The sequence below is a fragment of the Sorex fumeus genome, unplaced genomic scaffold, assembly GCF_029834395.1.
Source record: "Sorex fumeus unplaced genomic scaffold, SorFum_2.1 ptg000098l, whole genome shotgun sequence".
Lineage (NCBI taxonomy): Eukaryota > Metazoa > Chordata > Mammalia > Eulipotyphla > Soricidae > Sorex > Sorex fumeus.
In genome coordinates, this window is record NW_026606155.1 from 19,980,106 (window position 1) to 20,002,713 (window position 22,608).

A 22,608-nucleotide genomic window follows, 5' to 3' on the forward strand; every position below is an offset into this window, starting at 1 on the left:
CCGCCTCCTCTTTGCACTTTTTTTTTCTTTTTGGGTCACACCCAGCGATGCACAGTGGTTACTCCTGGCTCTGCACTCAGGAATTACTCCTGGCGGTGCTCAGGGGACCATATGGGATGCTGGGAATCGAACTCGGGTTGGCCGCGTGCAAGGCAAACGCTCTACCCGCTGTGCTTTCGCTCCAGCCCCCTCTTTGCACTTTTGACAAGTGTGACTTGCAGGATCTTTTCAAGGACTCCAGTGCCTCTCCCGGGACACTTGTTTGCACTGACCAGCTGCCCCTTTGACTCCCAGGGAGCGCTCCTGCAGACGCAGAGGCTGAAATGCATAGAGGCTGCCCCTCTCCAGAGAGGCTGCCCCTTCAGGCTCTCTCTGACTCATGCAGTGCCCACACAAGCCTGCGGAAGGTCAGCTCCAGACACACCTGCTGACCCTTGAGATGGCCCGGTGGGCACTCGATCTTGCTGTGTTCTCTGTGGGTCAGACCAAGCGTAAGTCGAGGGATGCTGCCCCTACACTGGGGGCAGGGTCCAGGAACACACACACACACACACACACACAGCCCACACATACATACACACATGCAGACATCCATATACACGCACACATACACAAACATAATCGATATACACATGCATATACACATGTGTATGCACATACACACAAATACCTATGCACAATGCACACATGCGTACACTTACATACAAGCATATACACATACACACGCACATCCATCCATACACAATACACACATGCACACACTTGCATACGTGCATACACACATATGCACATACAAATGCACACACATGCATACATACACACATGAGCAATACACATGTGCACACGCATATACACATACCCACACATATACACATATGCACATGCATACATATAAGCACATACACACACACACACACACACATACACTGGGGAGACTCGGAGTCCCGAGTTCACTATCCTCCCCACGTCACAGATGAGGAAATATGGAAGCGGGACAAAGAACAGGGGAGCTCTGTCCCCACCCCTGCAGGGCCTCATGCTGAGGGAGCAAGGGGTTCATACAGGGGACCCCCACAACTCAGTCTCCCCACTTCACAGACGAGCAAACTGAGAGTAAACAGGAGAATGAACCGCTGGAGACAGCTCCAGCTCTTGCTTGGGAGCCCACAATCCTGACACGGGGCCCCCTGAGCCCACAGAGGCGGGAAGTGCTCAGGGCTCAGACTCAGGAATTGGGCACCTGTTTCTCACGCACATCCGTCTCCTGGCCAGGGCACCAGACTGGACACAAGCTCGATGCTGAAAGGGCACCCAGGGAGTCAGAAGTCAATCCCTTGCCTCTGTCCAGGCCACCCCAGGGGCAGGACTGGCCTGTCACAAGCCCCCAGCCAGGCTGTTATTGCTACTGCTTTGGGTTCCAGAAGATGAAGAGTCCTCAGCCCATGAGTCAGCAGGCATCAGTCTTTATTCCAGAAGCTTCCGCAAGCGTCTGTTCACCACCCCCCCCCCCCACCTACTCCATTCCAGGACCCTCATGAGTCTTAGTTTTTTGCTGAGTCCCCACAGGGTCACCCACCTTTCCTGCCTCTGTATCTGTCTTGAGGCTCAGCTTGAGTCCCCACCTAGGGGTTACCAGCTTTCAGCCACCTTAGCCTGTGCCCTCATGGGGACCACCCATGCTGGGAGAGTGGGGGGCCAGGGAGGGCCAGGGGAAAACAGTGGGGGGTCAGGGGAAAGGTGGGGGCTGGAGCCCAGGCCTGGTAGGCATGAAGGAGGCCCCCCACATGGGGCCTGGTAGTCCCAAGTCCTGAAGGACTAAGGATCGAGGGAGTGGTCCTGAGCACTGTCCATTCCCCCCTCCCCTGGGCCTCCTGAGCACTGTCCACTTCCTTTTCCTTGGGCCTCCTGAGTACTGTCCACTCCCTCTCCTCACAAAAGTTGCCAGCAGCTTAGCAGCTCTTTGGGATATTATTAGGAGACTCACAGGGTGCTTGGTGTGTGCATGTGTGTGTGTGTGCATGTGTGTGTGCGCATGTGTGTGTATGTATGTGTGCACGTGCATGCGGGTGTGCATACGTGTGTGTACATGCGTATAAAAGACAAGGTCAGGCACTCAGGGAATTTGAACCCTTGCAGGGACCCCACATCCCCAGCCCTGATCCCAGACTTGTCTGAGGCTGCAGCCGTAGAGAGTTTGTGTGTGGGGGGCCGGGGGAGTCAGAACCCAGAGCCCCTTCGGAACCAGGGGTCTTCCCTGCATGCGTGGCCCCACGCCCTAGCCACTGTCCCCTCCCTACCTCTGCCATAGCTTGGGGAGTGGGTGGGCGCAGGCGCCCGCGCTGATTGGCCCGACGGTGCCCCACCCCTTGCCGGCCCTCACCCCGCCCCACCCCTGCCTCCGCGGCCCCTCCCCCGCCCGCCTCCCCAAGGACGCGCAAAGTTATTACAATAATGAATTAGCCAGCCCGCTTACTGCCGCCACTGGCGAAGACAATTATCCCCCCCACACCTCCCTAGCCGCTGCTGGCTCCCTCATAAAGACAGGCTTTGGGGCCGCTCGGTGCTTTGATTGGAAATGAAGAGATTGCTAATTAGGGAGCACCTGCTGGGACCGGCCGCAGCACGGCCAGGGAGGCGGGCACCCCCACTCCGCCGCCGCTCACCTTCCGGGGGACGCTGGTCCGCTGGTCCGCGCCTGCTGGCCCGGGCTGCCTGCCACGGGGCCGGGCCCAGGGGTGCATTCACCGCTGTGGCCGCTGCTCTGAGCCTCCCAGCACCTACACACCGAGGTGGGCACTTGGCATCTGGAGGTGACTTACCCGAGCCAGGATGCCTGGTGGCATTGGCCACTGCGAGCATAAGGTCAAAGGGGACTTAGAATGCAGCTGGCCGGGTTGTTCCTGGACCCAGGCCACTTGCTCCTCCTCCCGCCTTCCCCGTGCTGGGGAAAAGCATGTGCAAGGGTGGCCCCTCTCCCAGAAGGAAAATGCCCTTGCACATCGGAGGGGGTGTGGTGACTAAACAGACACCCGATCCATTCGCTGTTTCCTAAACAGCCCTAAGAACTAGCCAAGGAGCCCCGAACCTCAGCGTCTGCTCAACCCCAGCGGTTACAACCTGGCACCTTGCTCCCTGCTCTTCCCAAGTGGTCACAAAATGTAATGAGCAACTACCACGTGCTGAGGCACACACACATGCACACATATATGTACACACATGTGCATGCACACGCACACATGCACACACGCATGAGCATGCGCACACACTCACACATGCACATACGCATACACACTCATACACGCACACACACATACATGCATGCACACACGCACACACATGCGCACACACTCACACATGCACTCAATGAACACACACTCTGGTTCGTTGGAGGTGTTCGTATTTTCTGGCTCCAGGGAAGACAGAGAACTGAGCTCTGAGCCCTGGAGAGTCCAAAGCATCCTTGAGCGCGGAGGTAGGAGAGCCACCTAGCTTGTTCAGCAGAGGTGGAGCAGGGCGCCAAGGGCGGGGGAAGGGCAGGAAGGAGGCGGAGGTGGGCGGAGCCTGGGCGATGGGGGCCGGCTCACCTCTCAGGTAGCGTTTGCATTGGGGCGCATGCGCAGGCCTTCTAACGCTGTGGTCTGCTCTTGGGTGCTGGGGCACAGGGTGTCACCCAGATTACCCAGAGTGGGTGGTGCCTGGTTCCGGACTCAGGAGTTAAGTCGCCTTCCATCCAATAAATCACACACCTGAGCTCTTTCCCCCTGCTTCCTCTCTCCCCACGTCCTGCCTACATCACCATCCTAATACTCAGGTGTGCGTTTGCTAACACACACAAAATATCAGACAGCTCCTTAGCTCACGAAGGTCCTGTATTGGCACGAGTGCTGAGCCGGGAGTGTGCTGATCCCTTGCCTCATTTCTCTGACCTGAGAATGGGGACATACACCTCCCTTACTTGGGGTCCCCTGCAGCTGTGGTATTCCACAGTGTCAATTGGTTTTGCAAGAACGTGGAGAGGCAGTGCAAGAAATAAAGCTTCGTATGTATGGTCAGTGCTCTCAGACAAGGGAGTCAAGCTCATGCAGGGGCAAAGGTCTGCCTCTGCAGCAAATGACGTTGGGAAAACTCAAGATCCACAGACACAAAAGAACGAAGCCAGACCCTTGTCTAACATCATATACATACATGATCTTGAAATGGACCAAGTCCTAAATATAAGACCTTAAACGAGAAAACTCTCTGGATAAAATGTAGGATAACAGTTTTATGACATTAAATTGGACAATGATTTCTTGGCTATACCCAAAAGGCATAGGCAGGAGAGGAAAAGATATTGTGTGTGTGTGTGTGTGTGTGTGTGTGTGTGAGTGTGTGTGCACATGCACTAGGGAGAGAACCCAGGGTCTCACATATGGAAGGCAGTCTCTCTCTCTCTCTCTCTCTCTCTCTCTCTCTCCTCTTCTCCCTCTCTCTCTCCACCTTCCTCTCTCATTCTCTCCTCTCCCTCTCTCTTTCTCTCTCACCCTCTCCCTCTCCCCCTCCCTTTCTCTCCCTCTCCCACCCTTAAGTTTTTGGGTCACATCCAGTAGTGCTCAGAATTTACTCCTGGCAGGACTTGTGAGACCACACAGGATGCCAGGAATCAAGCCCAGGTCAGTCATGTGCAAGGCAAGTGCCCTACCCTCTGTACTACCACTCTGGCCCCACCTCTCTGAGCCACATTCCTAACCCACTAAAATAAAAAAAAATCATGACTTGGGGCTGCAGCTCAGTGGTAGAGCAGCTGACCTTACATGTGTACCATTTTGGATTTGATAATAATTTGGGGGAGGGGCTGGGAAATGGCTCAAAGTGTTGAAGCCCATGCTTCTCAGGTCAGGTACTGAGTTTTAGTGCCTGTCACTGACACTGCCTGGTCCCCCAAGCAGTGAGCCAGGAGCAACCTGGAGCATCTCAGGGCACGTCTCCCAAACTAAAGAATGTTTTAAAAATTGTTTATTTTCCCTCCTACAATCCCTGGGGAGGGAATCTGGGGACATTGGTGGTGGGAAATGTTCATTGGTTCCAACACAGGGTGTTGGAACCTTGTATAACTGAAATCCAATCATGAACAACTTTGTGTATATCACTGTGATTCAATTAAAGCTTTTTTTCAAAATTGTATATTAAAGGATACGATCAACAAGGTGAAAAGATGACCTACAGAATGGGAGGAAGTATTTGAAATAATATGTCTGATAAGGAAACTAATATTAATTCAAATAAAGAACTCCTAAAACTCTACTACACCCACCCATACACCCCACCACCCCAGTTCCAAACAACACAAAAATGTGCAGAGGACCTCAGCAGTATTTCTGATGAAGAGTGGAAGAGCCAGGCCCTTGTGCATTGTCCATAGGGTTGTAAAATGGTACAGCCACTTGGAAAGACAGGACGGAGAGTCCTCTAAGAATTGATAGAAATTCCACAGGATTCCGCAATTCCAGTTCTGGGTATATATCCCAAAGATCTGATTGGAATGCAGGGTCTTAGAGTGTTGTGTATCCATCCGTGTATGAGCAGTGCCATTCATCACAGTAAACCACAGAAGGGCCCCAGTGTCCATCACAGGGTGAATGGATGAATGAGTCAGGTCTACACATGCAATATATGTGTCTGGATACAACTAGACATGGTCAGACAGGTGTGTCCACATACCATGGAACATGGCTCAGGCTTAAAAAAAGGAGGACAATTCTGCAAGATGCAACATTGGGTAGACATTGCAGGGCATTTTCCTAAGCGACAGCTACCAATCACAGGAAGAGATACTGCACAATTTCATGTAGAAAACTCAAAATCACAGACTCCTGCCTATCTTCCTCCTCCTCCTCCTCCTCCTCCTCCTCCTCCTCTTCCTCCTCCTCCTTCCCCTCCTCCTGCTCCTCCTCCTCCACACAGGTTCTATTATTATTAGTGTTATTTTTATTTGTTTTTAAATAAATAAAACATTTACCCCTGGTGATGTTCAAGAGTTACTCCTGACTGTGTTCAGGGGGTGCCCCAGTGGTGCCCTCTTTCTCTCTCTCTCGCTCTCTCTCTCTCTCTCTCTCTCTCTCTCCTCTCTCCTCTCTTTCTCCCCCCCCCCCCCACCTCTGGCCCACAATCTGAGTTCTTGTCCTTGGACTCCAGTTTGAAACCCCACACATTGTCAGTATCTTTTCAGCCCTTTCCAACAAGTGTTTTGGCAGAATCACCTGTCTGCTATATTCCTTGGACCCATGAACATCGATTCTCACGGAGTTTCCAGACCTGTCAGTGAGACATGAAAAAACTGGCAAGCCCCCCGCCAGCTTGGGGCCCAGGCCCCAGTCACACACGTGACTCTTGGCTGAGTGTCTTTTGCCAATGGCTGGCACTGGCCAGGCGCTGTGAACTGCTGGTGGTGAAGGACAGTGAGCCCTCTGCCCCACAGCCGGGTGGGCCCCTGGGACAGACAGAAAGAAACTCCAGCCCTCCGAGGAGCTATGGGCACAGCTGTGAGGTCATCTAGTCCAGCCTGGACTCCTCCAGTCCATCAGCGGCCAAAAACTGTGGATGGGGTCCTGGGGTTAGGCTGGGCCCAGTGTGGCAATACCAGCAGATGGTGGCCTGGGCGTCCCACAGCTACACTCCAGGAAGCCATATGCCAGCAATAGAAAACACTCCTGGCAGGAAGAAGTTTTTTTCCATACTCTGTGCTTGGCACAGAGAGAGAGAGAGAGAGAGAGAGAGAGAGAGAGAGAGAGAGAGAGAGAGAGAGAGAGAGAGAAAGAAAGAAAAAAGAATGATAGCCTTTTAAGGTCTGGCAGGGCCAGAAAGCAGCGGGGGACAAGTGCAAACCACACCAAATGTCTTTCAAAGCCAAACTCATTCTCACCCTCTTCCCACTTCCAGAATCAAAGTCTTGGGCAGAGGAGGGAGCTCAGAGGGCTGGAACATGTGCCTAGAATGTGTGGAGCTTCAGGGAGAGGCCCCCCCCCCCCCCCCCCCCGCAGTGCAGGGCTACCTGAGTAGGCTGGGAGAAACCCAGACTGAGAAATTCTGAGTGAGCACAGTTTCATATTGATGAGTACTGTGACCCTCCGATGCCCTATGGTCACGAGATACCAGGAAGGCAGAACACCAGCGGCCAGCCCTGGTCCCATTTCCTCCTGCCCCAGTTCACTTAGCTCCTCCATCCTGCCCTCTGCACTCATGGAGAACATCCCCAGGGGTCCTGGAGGTTGAGCTGTGCCCCGGTGCAGGAACTACAGAGCTACAGAGCAGGGAATCTGGAGGCCCAGAATTATGTGCCAGAACTTCGAGATGACACAGCTATGGCAGCCACCGGGCCAGACTCTGAAACATACCCGGGCCTTTCTCAGGAGCCTCCATGGAGACACCAGGCCGGTCCGGGGGTGGGGATGAGGGCGGGGTGCTCCAAAAAGACAGGGGAGGGGAGGGAGCCTGGGAGCCTGGGAGAAACTCTGACTGGGCTGGAAACACAGTTCCCAGGAAAGGTGGGTGCCAGGAACTCAGTGATGTCACAGGCCTGGATGGAGGTGGGTGGAGGGGGACATCCCAGCAGGGACTACCCGACACCCACTAGCATTTCTTCAAAGGTCACAGGACTTACCCCCAGCCCCATCTCCGCCCACTCCAATTACCATGTCCAGCAGACAACGGGAGGCTAGAGGCCAGACAGGACACTTGGCCCCACACTGTAAGCACCGGCTCTGGCACCCAAGTAGGACCACCGCCCCAAGAGCCAGAGTGGATGGAGAGGAGAGAAGTCACAGGAGATGGAGAAGGAGTCCTTTCCTCTCTTCCCTCTTCCCTCAACCAGAAATCCCTGGGTGGGCTCTGGTGGGGCATAGCCCACACCCAGGGGAAGGACCCGTAAGTCCAGCATGGTGCTGCTGGAGGAGGCGCCAGCATCAAGCTCACCAGCGGGGTAAGGTCTCAGCCTGGAGATGAAAACCGTATATGGAAACCCCAGGGAAGGAAAATGCTGGCTGCAGGTCTGTGGAACAAGACAGAAGGGCAGGGATGGCCACTCAATACCTCTATTGCAAACCACAACACCCTAAAGGAAAGAGAGAACTAAAGGGAATGCCCTGCCACAGAGGCGGGGTAGGGTAGGGAGGATGGGGTGTGGGGTGGGAGGGATACTGGGATCATTGGTGGTGCAGAATGGATATTGGTGGAGGGATGGGTACTGGATCATTGTATAACTGAAACCCAAGCACGAAAGTTTGTAAGTCTACAACTGTATCTCATGGTGTTCCACTGAGAAAGAAAGAAAGAAAGAAAGAAAGAAAGAAAGAAAGAAAGAAAGAAAGGCAGTGAGGGGAGGAGCAGGGAAGGTGCCATAGAAATAGGACCTGGGCCTTGGCCCACCTCTTTCAACTCCTCACGCTAGATCTGGCGGGTGGATCAAGGTCTCTGCTCTACCCACAAGTTTGCCTGCTTCTCTGGAGAGATTTACAGGACAGACTTGGATACTAACAGGCCCACAGCCCTTGTACCTGCTGCACCACCATTCCAGGTGAGGCTGGCTCCTGGCTGACGTCACCTGGTCTACTCTGGAAGGGGAGGCAGAGCCCAGCAGCCTCCACACCTGACTTGGGCTATCATAAGGGCCCACATCACACTTCCTGAAGCGCATGGCAGCTCTACTCAGCAAATTACATGCTACTCACAGTTATTCTTTCTGTCACTTGGTGAAGATGGGCAGAGAAGAAAGAGAACGACTTTAGTCTAATCCCACAGCACCTTCTAGGGGGTTTAAATATAAGGGCTCACTCCCAGTATAGCAAGAATCCTAGTAAACCAGTGGGGTAAAGATGTGGAAGCTCCCCAAGCTCAATGAGCAAAAACAGTACCATTGAAAACATAAACAAGACCAGTAAATCCTCAGACAGTGTCTTTAGCAACACTATGACGAGGATGTTTGACGAGTTCAAAGTAACAACAGCACAGGTAGTCAGCAAAGCACAGAGAAGAATGAGAGTTGAAATAAAAAGACAACTACACTCAGAAATGACAGAAACGAAGAAGATGGTAGGTGATCTAAAAAAAAAAAGTCTATAGGAATTCTGAATAGCAGAATAACAGAAGCTGAGGAAAAGATCAAGGAGCTCCAAGATGAGGTGGAGGAAACCGCTAGGAAAGAGCCAAAGGTGGGAAATAGTCTGAGAAATAAATGAACAGCACACCAGAGAACTATGGGATGAGTTCAAGCAGAACACATAAGAATTATCAGAGTCCCTGAAGAACAAGAAGGCAAATGTGACAAAAAAAACAGTAAAGAAATCATTGATAAGAATTTCCCAGAGTGGAGGATTACAGGTACGAAGATTCAAGAGTCCTGAAGGGCCCCAGAGACAATAGACTCTTCTAGGAAAACTCCAAGACACATTTTATTGAAAATGACAAAATCCAAAGACAGAATACTGAATGCAGCAAGATCAAAATAGGGACTTACATACAAAGGAAAGCACATAAGATATACAGCAGATCTATCAAATGGAACTCCGCAAGCCAGAAGAGTATGAAGGGAAAGAGTACCAAAACTCAACGAAATGAACACCTCACCCAAAATACTCTATCCAGCTAGATATTTTTGTAAATGATGGTGTCTTTTAAAAACTTTCATTTTCATAAAGTCCACAATAATTGATTACGTTCAACATTTCAACACCAACCCCACCACCATTACACCTTCTCACCACCATCACTTCAAATTTTCCCACCAGCACTCAAGCCTGCCCCACAGGCAGATACTAGATAAGTTATTTTGTGTTGCTTTCTTATAAATAGTATGAGATGTCTGTAAGAATCTATCTCACAGTGACCCAACAACAACAAAAAAAGTACGAGATGCTCCTAGAATTCTAAAATTTTAAATATTTGGGTGCTGGAAACATCTCTGCCATGTGCTGCTCGGTTCTAAGATTCATTTGTGAGTCTCTGGATCATGGTCGTTGATGCACTGATATGACCAGTGATGATGTCTTAATAAAAAATAAAAGGAAAAAAGAGAAATACTATAATCATTTTCCATTTTATTTTGTTTGTTTTGGGGTCACGCCCGGCAATGCTCAGAGGTTACTCCTGGCCCTGCATTCAGAAATTATGCCGGGCAGTACAAGGGGGACCATATGGATTGCATGGATCAAACCTGGGTCATCTGCTTGCAAGGCTAACACCCTACTCATTGTTCTATTGCTCTGGCCCTAAGATCATTATTTTAAAAGGGAAATACTGGGCCAAAGAGACAGTAAGAAGATCAAGGTGCTCGCCAACCATGTGCAGCCCCCATCATTCAAATAATGGCACTGCCTATGGTCCCCAGAGCACCACCAGGCATGTCCCCTAAACACAAAGCCAGGAGTGGCCCTTGAGCACCGTCAGGTGTGGTTCAAAAAAATGATAGAGGAATTAATTAAGGAAAAAGCAAAATTGTTAGCAGTGGCAAAGGGGAGGTTGGGATGATTAACTGAAGGCTTAACTTGGTAAGATGTACCTGAGTTGTGATATTCATCTACCAGGATTCAGGGATATGGGGAATGTAAGCCCAGGCCTTATCCAAAAAAAAACCACCAACGATTTCTGAGAAAACGTTGGATGAATTTCAGAGTTTATGCGTATGCTATGAAAGGGTTTCTTTGTGAGGTTTGTGTGTGTGTGTGTGTGTGTGTGTGTGTGTGTGTGTGTGTGTGTTGGGGGTGGGGGATAGACGGGGATGAGGGCAGCTGTCATACTCAGCTGTACTCTAGGTTGCTCCCAGCAGTGCTTGGGTGGTGCAGAACATTAAATCCAGGACTCTCGCCTGAAAATCCTGTGCTCCAGCCCTCTGAGCCATCTCCCTGGCCCCATTAGTGTAGGGTATTGTGGAAGGGACATCAGAGCACACTCCTGCCTGGCACCCCCATTTCCTCATCCATATGGGAATAAGAGTGCGTGCAGGAGGCAGGAGAGTCAGGCAGGGCAGAAGATGCAGAGCGCTGGGCTGTGGGCCCGCGGGAGAGGACTTGCTTTGCATACAGGTGGTCTCAAGTTCAATCCCTGCCCTGTCACTCAGGATGTCTGCCCCACCGCCACCTCCCATGACTCTGCCTGTGTGATCCCCAGAGTCACAAAGAGAGTGACCTCCTGGCACACCACCGCCAGCAGTGTATGACCCCTGACATCGCGACAGCAACCGAGAGAAGGCTAAGGAGATTAGCCTTCCAGCACACACACCTGGGGTAGAGAAATGTCCTTTGCCTACATGCAGAAGAGGAAGTTACTGGTCATATGAAAATGGTAGAAATGAAGGAGCCTGAGACAAGCAAGAAAGAGGCATGGAAGAGAGGTCTTGAGGAAGCGACATGCCACAGCGTTCTGGTGGGACTGGAAAGGGCTGGAGACCGCCAGGGGAGAGGGAGGGGGCTTGCAGCTGTGTGTGGAAGACAGTGAGGAGTGCAACGTGGCCCGGGGAAAGAAGAAGGGAGGTTTCGGGGGCTGGAGAACAAAGCATGTCCCCAGGCTGGGTATGGAAATGACAGTGGCTCAGACCTTCTGAGCTGTGAAGGTCCAGCGGCAAGAAAGGGTTCCTGGGGGAGATTCTGGGGAGGACCCGGAAAGGTCCAAGATCAAGAGGCCAGCGTGCCAAGAAAGTGCTTTCTCCACTTTATGAAACGGTGAAGACAGAAGTGGAAAGGGGCATGGGGGATCAATGGGGGTCGGGGCCAGACTTCTGGGAGAATATTTCAGAAAGAAGGTAGGCACGGGAAAAGGAATTTTCACTGCCATTAGTCCTAACAATCAAGGCCAGTTAGTAAAAATGAGAAAAAAAAAATCTCTACAAGGAAGCACACAGAGACCCAGAAAACAGAGAGGGGGCTTTTGTGCTCCAAGGTCTGTTTATTATGTCAGTCTCTGAGAGAAATATTCAAAACATTAATCATGTGATAAAGAGAGAGCAGAAGCCACGGAATGGTCTGGAGAGGAAACCCGGCAGCTGGGACCAATGTCATTCCTAAGAACGTCTTCACTGGGTTCGTTTTAAGCAGCTCAATTCATGAATAACTAAAATACGTTTTCAGTTTACACCATGCAGGCACCAAGTCACCATCTCTGACCAATAAGGGAGAACAAAGAAGACAGAAACTCAAGGGCCTCCCTTTCTGTTTTTGTTTGGTTTTGTTTTGCGGCCACACCTAGCAGTGCTCAGGGATTGCTCCTGGCTCTGTGCTCAGGGATCACTCCCATTGGGCTCAGGGGATGCTGAGGATCCAAACCAGATTCACAGCATACAAGGCAAGTGCCCTGCCCACTGTGCTTTCTCTGGGACCCCCAAACCCAGGCATTTCTGGGAACTGCCAAGTCAATACTGGATGCAGGTGAGGGTTGCCTTCCAGGCTTCTCAGATGCAGCCGCATGTGGGGTGTCTGTCTGCGGGTTCTAAGCAGGGTGATGACACTACCTGCCCACAAAGCCCTGCTTCTGGAGGGGGGAGGGCCACACAATAGCGTGACGAAACGTGACAGATTCCCAGCAGCTTGGGGAGCAGTTCAACTCTACCCCCACCCTTGACCCTTTTCCAGGTCAAGATCCTACGGCAGAGAGAAAAGTGGGGTGTCACTCTAGACGGGGCTTCTGGAAGCAAATCAGAAGGGGACAACACAGGGGTTAAGGTGCTTGTCCTGCATGTATCTGACCCTAGTTTGATCACTGGCACCCCAGAACTACCCGTTCCCCTCAAGTGACCCCCACTCGAAGGCCATCCACCCCCCACCCCCGCCACAGTCAGTTCATTTCTTGCAAATGAGTTCTCAGTGCAGCATGTCATCTTTTTCTTTTTGCTTTTGTTTTGGGCTCACACCTGGTGGTGCTCAGGGTTTACTCCTGGCTCTGGCTCAGGGATCACTCCTGCTTGGCTCAGGGAACCATAGAGGGTATTGGGGCTCGGGAATCCAAATAGGTCATGTACAAGGTAAATGCCCTGCTGGCTAAACTATCCCTCCAGCTCCCCAGAATGTCACCTTTTTTTTCCCTTTTGGGTCACACCTGAAAATGCACAGGGGTTACTCCTGGCTCTGCACTCAGTAATTACCCCTAGTGGTGCTCAGGGAATCATATGGGATGCTGGGAATTGAACCCGGGTCAGCCGTGTGCAAGGCAAACGCCCTACCTGCTGTGCGAGCACTCCAGCCTGAGTGTCATCTTTTGAGGCAATGTTTCTGAGCTTTTAGCAAGGAGGTTCCACAGGTGTCATTACAATCCATCCACTTTTCTACCCTTTGTCCCCATTGCCAATGTTTAGACAAATGCATCCCTTCAAATTAAAAGGGGAAAGAAAGCAAAAGTGGAGTCAGATTAAGCCAAAGCCAACACGTGCATGTGGCCAGAGACTAGCTGCTCCAGCAGACACACATGGTCCCCCCCCTCCACCCCATTTCTCCTTCCATGGCTACCAGGGGGATGTCTGCAACCCCCACCCCCTTACCCTCTGGCTATGGCAGAATCTTTTGCCTGTTTCGTATCTTTACAGAAATGCTTTAATCTTCTCTATCATTTTCCCCACCAGAACATCTTTCCCTTATCAATGCAACTGGCTGTCCAAATCCATCAAATCCCACGCACTAGGCAGGTGGCTGCCTCCATTTCGAAGCATCTAACACTAAAAGCAGAGATCTTAGGGAAGATTCTACAGGAGAAAAAAAAATTACCATTATCTGACTTCAGTGGCCCAAGAGTAGAACTCAAACTTGTGGGGTTTAGTATCTTCTCATCTCCCCCAGGTTCTGGGGTGAACGCCGGCACTGAATTTCCACTGGTTTCTAAAGGAGACACGGCAGACGGGCATGTGGAGCAGGATTAACTCTCATTACATGCGGCTGTTCTCAACTGAGTACTCCAGAGTAAATAGTAATTACATGTTCCGTTCAGATTACACTCAGCTGGAAAGACGAGATACCGGCGTGGCTGACCATACTCCACAGCTTGCACACATGTATGCCCAGCCCAAGCCGGCAGTACGGACTCATCATTTCCCCACGAGGGTCTGATGCTCATTCTCCAAATCCTTGGAAATACACAAATTGTGTATTCATGGAGCATTGGAAACTTCTCATTCTTTTTACCTTGCTAAGTACTCCCTAAAGATGTGCCATCCAAGAAGTGGAAAACAAATCCATCCTGCCTCTTTACTCTTCTGGGGAAAACATTGTGCTTCCACATTTCTGAGACTTCCCCCACACTGTGGAGGACCAGGACACACCCCCCTCCCCCAACTGTCAGCCTTCTCTCCTGGGCCTCAGAAACCTGAGCTGGGCTGTGGACAATTCCAGGAGGGGTGGAAGTCTTGACCAGCTTGCCCCAAATCCAAGTGGCACTGGTTATGTGAAAGCAGAGGGAACTATGCCCTTTAACTCCTCTAGAGAAGTGTCTTCTAATATATTTTTGTAAGCCATTGGGAGACTGGATGGGAAGAATATTGGAACTTTGAAAGTTTCTTTTCTCTGGACTCTTTTGGCCTGGGACCCTAGAAAATCATTACAACAGCCAAATGTGGCCATCATTACTGTCATTATCAATACCATCCTCATCACCATTATCACTATCCTCACCATTATCCTCATAACCATCGACCTCATCACTGTTGCCACCATCATCACCATCACCATCATTATTATCATCACCACCATCACCATCATCACGACCACCACCACCACCCCATCACCACCATCACCATCACCATCGTTATTATCATCACCACCATCACCATTATCACCATCATCACACCACCACCACCACCACCACCACCATCACCATCACCATCATCACCATCACCATCATTATTATCATCACCACCATCACCATTATCACCATCATCACACCACCATCACCATCATCACCATCACCACCACCACCACCACCACCACCATCACCATCATCACCATCACCATCATTATTATCATCACCACCATCACCATTATCACCATCATCACACCACCATCACCATCATTACCATCACCACCACCATCACCACAACCACCACCACCACCACCATCACCATCATCACCATCACTATCATTATTATCATCACCACCATCACCATCATCACCATCACCACCACCACCACCACCACCATCACCATCATCACCATCACCATCACCATCATTATTATCATCAACCACCATCACCATCATCACCATCACCATCACCACCATTACTATCATAACCATCACCATCATTATCACCATAATCAACAAAATGGTTTATTTCCAAGTCATCCTAGATTCACAGGAGTTGTACAAAGTGTTCAGGGAGCCTTCCACCCTGTCAGCAGACTCATAGACATGCGAAGTCCTACTATGACCACAGCAATTTGGATGTGAGTGGCAGTGAGTGGTCTTTTCCTATGACTAAATCCAAAGCAAACACTCCTCCTTATTTCTTATCCTAATACTGACCCCATCCCAGTTGTGCACACACACACACACATACACACACACTCATCAGCGATAATTTCACTCCTGAATATTGCTGCAAAGATCCCTCAGCCATGCTAATTAATGGGCTCGACCAGCCTCTGGTTCCCAAGAGATGCCTCAGCTTCTCACCACCATCATTTAACCCTCAATAGTCTGAGTCGCTCTGTCTCCAAAGGGGCAGGAAGCAGAGAGAATCCAGGGCAAGATCAGACATTCCTCATGTCTCTCCACCTGCCCCAGGCCATGGCCACAGTGAGCACCGATGCAGACACCGATGGTACCTTGGAGGGAAGGGCTCTCTCTTATGGGTACCACCCAGTACCTGAGGGGAGAGACCAGGAGCCCCTCATCCCCCATGTGGCAACCTCCAAAGGGAGCAGAAAGGGGACAGGAGTTGGCAGGCCAGAAAGGGGAACTTGAACCACAGATGAAGGTCCTTCACAGAGCAGAGTCAAATTTCCGCTGTTCCCCTTTGCAGACTGGGAAAGCAGGAGGGACAGAGGAAGGAGGGCTGGAGGCCCCAGTCACCCTCTGGTGCGGTTCTGGTAGATGGACGCTCAGGGCCAGCTCTCACCCGAGGGGCGGGGGGCGTGGAGCAAGGATGCTTGGGCCCTTCTCTGCTGAGCAGGTGTTTACTGAACAAGCCACATGCTGGGGGGTGTGGAGGGGTACGGGGTGTCAGAATGGGTCATGGGGAACTGAGGTGTGATGGATATTAGGAGGTGGCGTGAGTGTTGCCATCCTTGACAGTGGTCCCCTTCCAGAGAGCAGAGGGAACACAAGTACATGAGCACCTGGGAGGGGGCTCACCTGCAGGAAGGAAGCAGCTAAGCAGCGGTGGGGAGGAATGGGGCGAGGAGCTCTTCCTGGCAGCACAGAGGTGAAAGTGGGGGTCAGCCTAGCAGGGACTTTGGTGTGACACTCAGAGCCCTCAGGTTCAGGAGTGGGGTGTGTCGAGAGTGGGGAAGACAGAGAGAGGCTGCAGAAAGAGCCCCGAGTCCACATCCTGGACAGGCCCAGGGCTGCTGGGACCAAACCATTTGAAAGGAGCAGATGGGCAGGGGGCAGCCTTCTTCCTTGGGTGGACCTCAGTTCCACTTTCCCACCATGGTCCAGCCGCCCCAAGTTCCCCAGTCTCCCCAGTTTGGGACTGGGCTGGGGCTCCAGTGAAGCCTGCATCTCCTCTGCTTTCCTTAGTGGAGGTGTCCACTGAGGGGTGAAAGGAGACCGACGCAGGGTGCAGGAGGTACAACCCGGCACAGCTGAGTACCATATTGCCCCTTGCCCAGTTCACACGTGGGAGCCCCGACCTTCCTCAGGATGGTTTTCAGAGGTGCCTTTGGAGGTCTCGAGGATGAACCCTGAGTGATGCTCAGGGGTACTTCTGGCTCTGTCCTCAGGAATTACAACTAGAAGTGCTTAGGGGGCCCTATGAGATGCTGGGGTGAGCTCCCTTTTGATCATAGAGGAAGTGGCCAGAGATCTCACTGTCCTCTTGACCAAGGCTTTAGCCACGAGGCCAGGCTGGCCCCTGGTCTGGGACTTTCGGTCTCTAGAATGAGGAGAAAATCGATTTCTGTGGTTTAAGCCGCCACGCCCTGGGCTTCTGCCTTAGCAGTACAAGCTGAGTGCTGGAAAGGCTACTGGGGGAGCCTTTCTTTGGGGGTGACATGGGTGCTCAGGGCATGATCATGGGAAGTGTACAAATGTGCTCCCACTTACGGAGCAGACACTCACCCTGCATTTCAGCATCCCAGAGACCTTTGGAAGCAGAGTTGAGGCTTACTCCCGCTTAATCAATGAGAAAACTGAGATTTGCAGGGGGCAAGCAGCGTAAGCAAGGGCGGTGGAGGGATGTGAGACTGGCCGCCTGGCTCAGCAAATGCTTCTAGGGTCCCCCACTCAACAGAGGCCACACCCCAGGAGTGCTGGCGAACACACTGCCTGTCCTGGAGATGCACGACCCCATGATGCACGGGTTCCGATGGGGTGGTGTTGTGGCTCACTTCTGGTGGTGCACAGGGGACCATGTGGTGCCAGGGATGAAATCTGGGTCTCTTGCATGTGCTCTGTTTTTTTGAGCCAACTCCTGGCCCAGGTGCACTCTTTTTGGAGGGGGGACTGGTGGGGAGTGTACACCCAGTGATGCTTAGGGGTTACTCCTGGCTCTGCACTCAGGGATTATTCCTGGCAGTGCTTAGGGGACCCTATGGGATGCCGGGGATGAAATCCTGGTCACGTGCAAGGTAAATGTACTGCTCTCCTACCCCCAGAGTGCTGAGAGGGGGCTGGGCCCGGAGGGGGGAGTCACGCAAGCTGGGGCTCAGCTGGGAGTGCAAGGGGAGCACCTCGGAGGTCACAGCTGGGGAGTCCCTGACCCAAGGAGGGAGACCCACGGGAGCCCTCACTCCACAGTGGAGGGCAGCTGACTAGGACTTCCCAGGAGGGAGTTGCCAACCATGTAAACGTTTCCCAGGAAGGCGGTTCAGACACATGCTCAGAGCCTCCTGACTGTACAAAGGGCAGATGTGAGACTCACGGGCCACCAGCAAGGCTGCTGTGAGGAGGGGCGGAGCCAGGGCTCGGGGGTCCAAGCCCTGTGGAGAGAAAGGCAGCTGCGCGGTGCCTCTGGGACCCCGGAAGCCCAGAGAGGTGCCATGCAGGCTGGAGTGTGAGATCAGCACACGGGAGGCCCCGCTTCTACCTCTGGTACCACCTGATCCTCCAGAAGGCCAGCAGGAACGACCCCCGCCCAGCCCAGAGCTGGGAGCAGCCCCAGAGAACCGCTGGGTGTGTGGCCCCGAAACATGGAAACCCCCCAAACCCAAGGCCAGCCTTGCTCCCTTGGTTGGTGGCAGAACAAATAGATGCACCCAGAGAACTTTTGGACCCTCTAGTCTCGGAGATCTCCGCCTGCTTTCAGGTTGAGAGGAGCCCCAGGGTGAGGTGGGGGCTGGACAGGGCCTGTTCTGCCTTTTCCTGTCCTGGACTGTAGCTGCAGAAATGGGGGAGAGGAAGCCTCAGGACCTCTAGAGAACCTTGACTTTGCTTGACCTTGGCGGGGGTGCCTCTTGTCTTCCCTGACTGGGCACAGGGCCCTGGGAGGTCCCGCTGAGCAGAATACCCCAGAGCAGGGCGACTCGGAACCCAGGAGCTCATCATCCACCTCCGGGGCAGCTGGAGATGAGGGGAATATGTTTTGTTTTTCTGTATTTGGTTTTCGCACCACACTGGGCAGTGCTCAGGTTATAGGACAAATCCAGGTCCCCAGGTCGGCTGCATCCAGGCCAGCACCCTCCTCTCTGTGCTATTGCTCTATCTCAGGATTTGCTCTGGATGGAGGGCGGGGGGTGGGGGGTCACAGAAGTCTTGATGGACAGGGGGAGGGGAGAAGAGGTCGAAGACTGTTGTGGGTCCTTCCAGCTCTCCTGCTGCTGTAAATCCCCTGCCCTGTCTCCACACCTCACCTCTGACTCCAGGAGGAGAATTGGTTTGGGTTGCTGAAGGCAAAGGGGACCCCCAGGCCCCATCTGTAGGGTGGAACTCAGCTCTGAATACATCAGCGAACCCTGCCAGTTTCTGAAATAACCCCTCTCACCCCCCACCCCTGCCCCCAGCTACTCCACCTCTCTGAAGCTATACAACCTAAAAATGCTGATGGCTTAACTGCTAATTCTCTCTCTCTCTCTCTCTCTCTCTCTCTCTCTCTCTCTCTCTCTCTCTCTCTCTCTCTCTCTCTCAGCCCTAAGGGGTTTTAACTCTTTCCTCCAGCAGAAACCCTGCTTTTGGAGTTGAATGTTTAAACTCTCACTGGGAGACTCATAAATATTCGAAGTCACTCTCTCCCTCTCTGTTTGATTAGGAAATGAGCCTTTAACTCAATGTAATCCCCAAGCCATTAACAAAAAAGCCCTCAACAGCTCCACTATTAGAATTTCACTCTTAACCCGCTGAGGATTGAATTAGATTAACATAACTACCCACAATCTGAGTTTATTTTCTGTGCCAGATAGAAATGTGTTTTCAGGGAAGGCGACAAGGGGAGGGAAGGGAGGAGGGAGGGAGAGAAGGAAAGATAATGAAATGTAAAAATAGAGATAAGAAGAAGATGGACAGATAACCCTGTAAGTGGAGTGATGCAGAGAGAGGAGAGGAGAGGGGGTGGGGGGAGAGAGAGACAGAGACAGAGACAGAGAGGATAGAGAGACCAGTGAACGGACTTTGTCTCTAAGCTGCCATTACTATTTACATGGTCTGTGGAAGGAGCTCATTTATGTAAAAGTGTTTGAATTAGCAGAGCACTTTTCAGGTGTTTGTGAGATTTCTTCTTCCTTGAAATTGATGGCGCTGTACTGGGATCATTCAAAGCACCCATTCCTGGTCGTACCCCCTCCAATGTAACAGGAAATCAGTCTGGGTTGCTGTGTGTGTGTGCTGGCCAGAGGGCCAGGGTGCATATCAGATCCGTGTACAAACCCCCATGCGGGCAACTATGCCCTTACATCAGGCAAAATCCACAACAAGGAGCGGTAGACGAGGAGTCAGAGAACCCAGGACTGATTGAGACGAAGGAATCCGTTCGGGGAATGGGGGAATGATTTTGACAGGAGCTCGATCCACACAAAATTCATTGTTATTGAAGCAGCTAGTAAGTAACCAGAGAAGACCTGATGCAAAGTTGGTCCCCAACTAAGTCTGGGAAACCACATCCAGAACCTGAGGATGAAAGCCAGGCCCTCCGTGCCTGCCAACGCCCGATCCCGCAGGAAAGCATCCCTTGCCAAAGGAAGGACTGTTCTGGCCTTAGGGACCCTCACCTGCATTCTAACGAGAACGCAGGGCGGCTCAGAAATGCCAGCTGTCTCCCGCTGCACTTCATCGGGCCAGCAGGGACGAGGAGAGGAAACCGTATGCTCTTGTGAGAAAAGGTGAACACAGGTCACGTTTTCTCTAAGAAGCCGGTGAGATCTGAAAGTCCCAGGCTCCAAGTTCCGCTTTGCAAACAGCTGACTGCTGAGAGTTCTGAATGCAACGTCTCAATCACTGAATCCACTTGAGCGTTAATTAACAATAACCCACCCTCGGCCGACTCCTGTGCTCTTGTGGCAAGCCCCGAGTTGGATATTGATCCAAATAGAGTTCTTGGAATCCAGAAAGGAGTAACGCTGCATATCTGATGTTCTCCATCCCTGAGCATCTTTTTTTTTTTCTTTCTCTACTTTCCTCACTTTACTATCCAGAGGAGGCTTCAACATTCCCATTTTATACCAGGCTGCTGAATTTATTCTGAATTTCTTCACCAGTGAGTGCAATCTTACTCCCAGCGATGGGCAAAGTTTATCTCCTACTTTCTTATGCCTTCCTGATCTCCATTTTTCTACTCCAAAATAACTCATGGCTCTCTTAAAGTCACTCGTAATTCTGAATGAAATGCAAGTGACTAGAAAGAACCATGAGAAGGCCCATCCAGGTTTCATAAAGGTCAAAATGAAAAGGCAACTAAATGATCTCTCTACACATACGTGTTTATCCAGAGTAATGAACTTACCTCAAGTTAGAAATACTGACAACACACCTTTGTTTTTATTATTAATAATAATAATAATAAATCCAGACCCATCTGCTTTGCTAATTTAATAAATTATTAGAAGAATTATATCTCGGATAGGGTACTGTTTTTCCAAACAAACCAAGAAGTAGGTTTATAGTATACATGGGTCATGGTCATCATAAAATAAAAAGCAGGACTATTAGACTTTTAAGAAAGAAATACAGTAATTCCGGAATATAATACAAGCTAAGTATCACCATTGTGTTTCCTTCCCAAGTTTAGGAAGACTTATAAATAATACAAAACAAAGGGCAATTAATTTTTAGCTGATGTCGTGCATTACCCAGGAAGAGAGTCCCCTGAGTTCTCCCAGAAGCCTCAGGGTGGCGTGGACCCCCAAGGGGCCAAGTGGTGTGTGGAGTCCACAGTTGCACCCAGCCTGTGTCTGGGTGGCTGGAAATCAGCCCGGCTTGAAAGGAGAAGCTTGATGGGAAGTTTCCTGCCGGGAGGATGCAGGGCCACACGCCTTCAGCTCTGCACATTTGCACTGCACGCCTAGTCTGGACCTTTGCACAAGGACCAGAATACCCCCAAGGAGGGAGCCAACAGGCCAGCGCAGTCTCTCCTCTCTGTGAGGGAGCAGAAACCTCCTCCTGTTCTCCAGAAACGCAAAGTGGTCTGAATCCTCAGGATTCCCCCTGAACCCAGAAGCACCCAGACCTACCAGGGGAGCCCCCATCACCTGGCTTGAGTGAGCCTGGGGAACTTTCTTCCCGCACTCCTGCTGCTGCATGCAACCCTCCTCTCTCTGCTCTACCCAAGGCAGAGGCGGCAGCTAATCAAAGTTTTCCTGCTGGGAGCCAGAACCCATGAGTTTTTCCTTAGCAAAAACAACAAAAAGAGCAAGGAGTCTATTGACTCTGTGAGTCTGCGTCCCGCTCAGCGGCCCGGTCCCAGTCCCTCTGACCTTCCCAGCACACTCTGCAGAACACAGCATGCCCACCCTGGGCTTGGCAGCTCTGAGACCCAGGAGAAGCACGCAAGGGTGGGGGAGAGGGAAGGAGGGACGAGGGAGGGGAGGGGAGAGAGGAGAGGAGGGAGAGGGAAGGGGAGAGGAGAGGAGAGAGAAGAGGGCAGAGGAGAGAGGGGAGAGAAAGTGAAAGAAAAGAAGAGAGAGGGGAGTGAGGAGGGCAGAGGAGCAAGCGGGAGAAGGAAGAGGAGGGGGAGAGGATGGAGGAGCGGAGGTGTGGGCAGGGAGGCGTCTGTCACTCACATGTTGTGTGGCCGGGCTGCCCCTCAGGTGTTCCCGTGTGCCGACTCTTGCGGCTGCTCTGGCACCGCTGACGGTCCCCGTCTGTGTCTCTTTGTGACTAAGGACACAGTACTCCCGACCTATAAATAGATCCCGACTCCGTGATTGATATAACAGGCAGCTGACAGAAAAAAAAAATCTCACAGTCATAACCAGGTCTTCAACCAAACAGAAAAAAAAAATTCCGCTCTGGGTTTTGCCTCCCTGGAGCCCAGCACAGAGGTGTAGGGTCTCGGGAGAGGAGCCAGTGAGTGGCA

The 22,608-nt window shown here is 51.7% G+C and overlaps 1 protein-coding gene across 1 annotated transcript in view; it reads right to left on the bottom strand.

Annotated features, from left to right (window-relative positions):
• ESRRB (estrogen related receptor beta) overlaps positions 1-22,329 on the bottom strand; it is a 170,770-nt gene extending 148,441 nt beyond the window's left edge. The window contains exon 1 of the mRNA XM_056133628.1: positions 22,313-22,329. Within this exon, the coding sequence (XP_055989603.1) occupies positions 22,313-22,314 (2 nt within the window). The 5' untranslated portion in view covers positions 22,315-22,329. The remainder of the gene's footprint in view (positions 1-22,312) is intronic.
• Between the last annotated feature and the right edge of the window lie 279 nt (positions 22,330-22,608).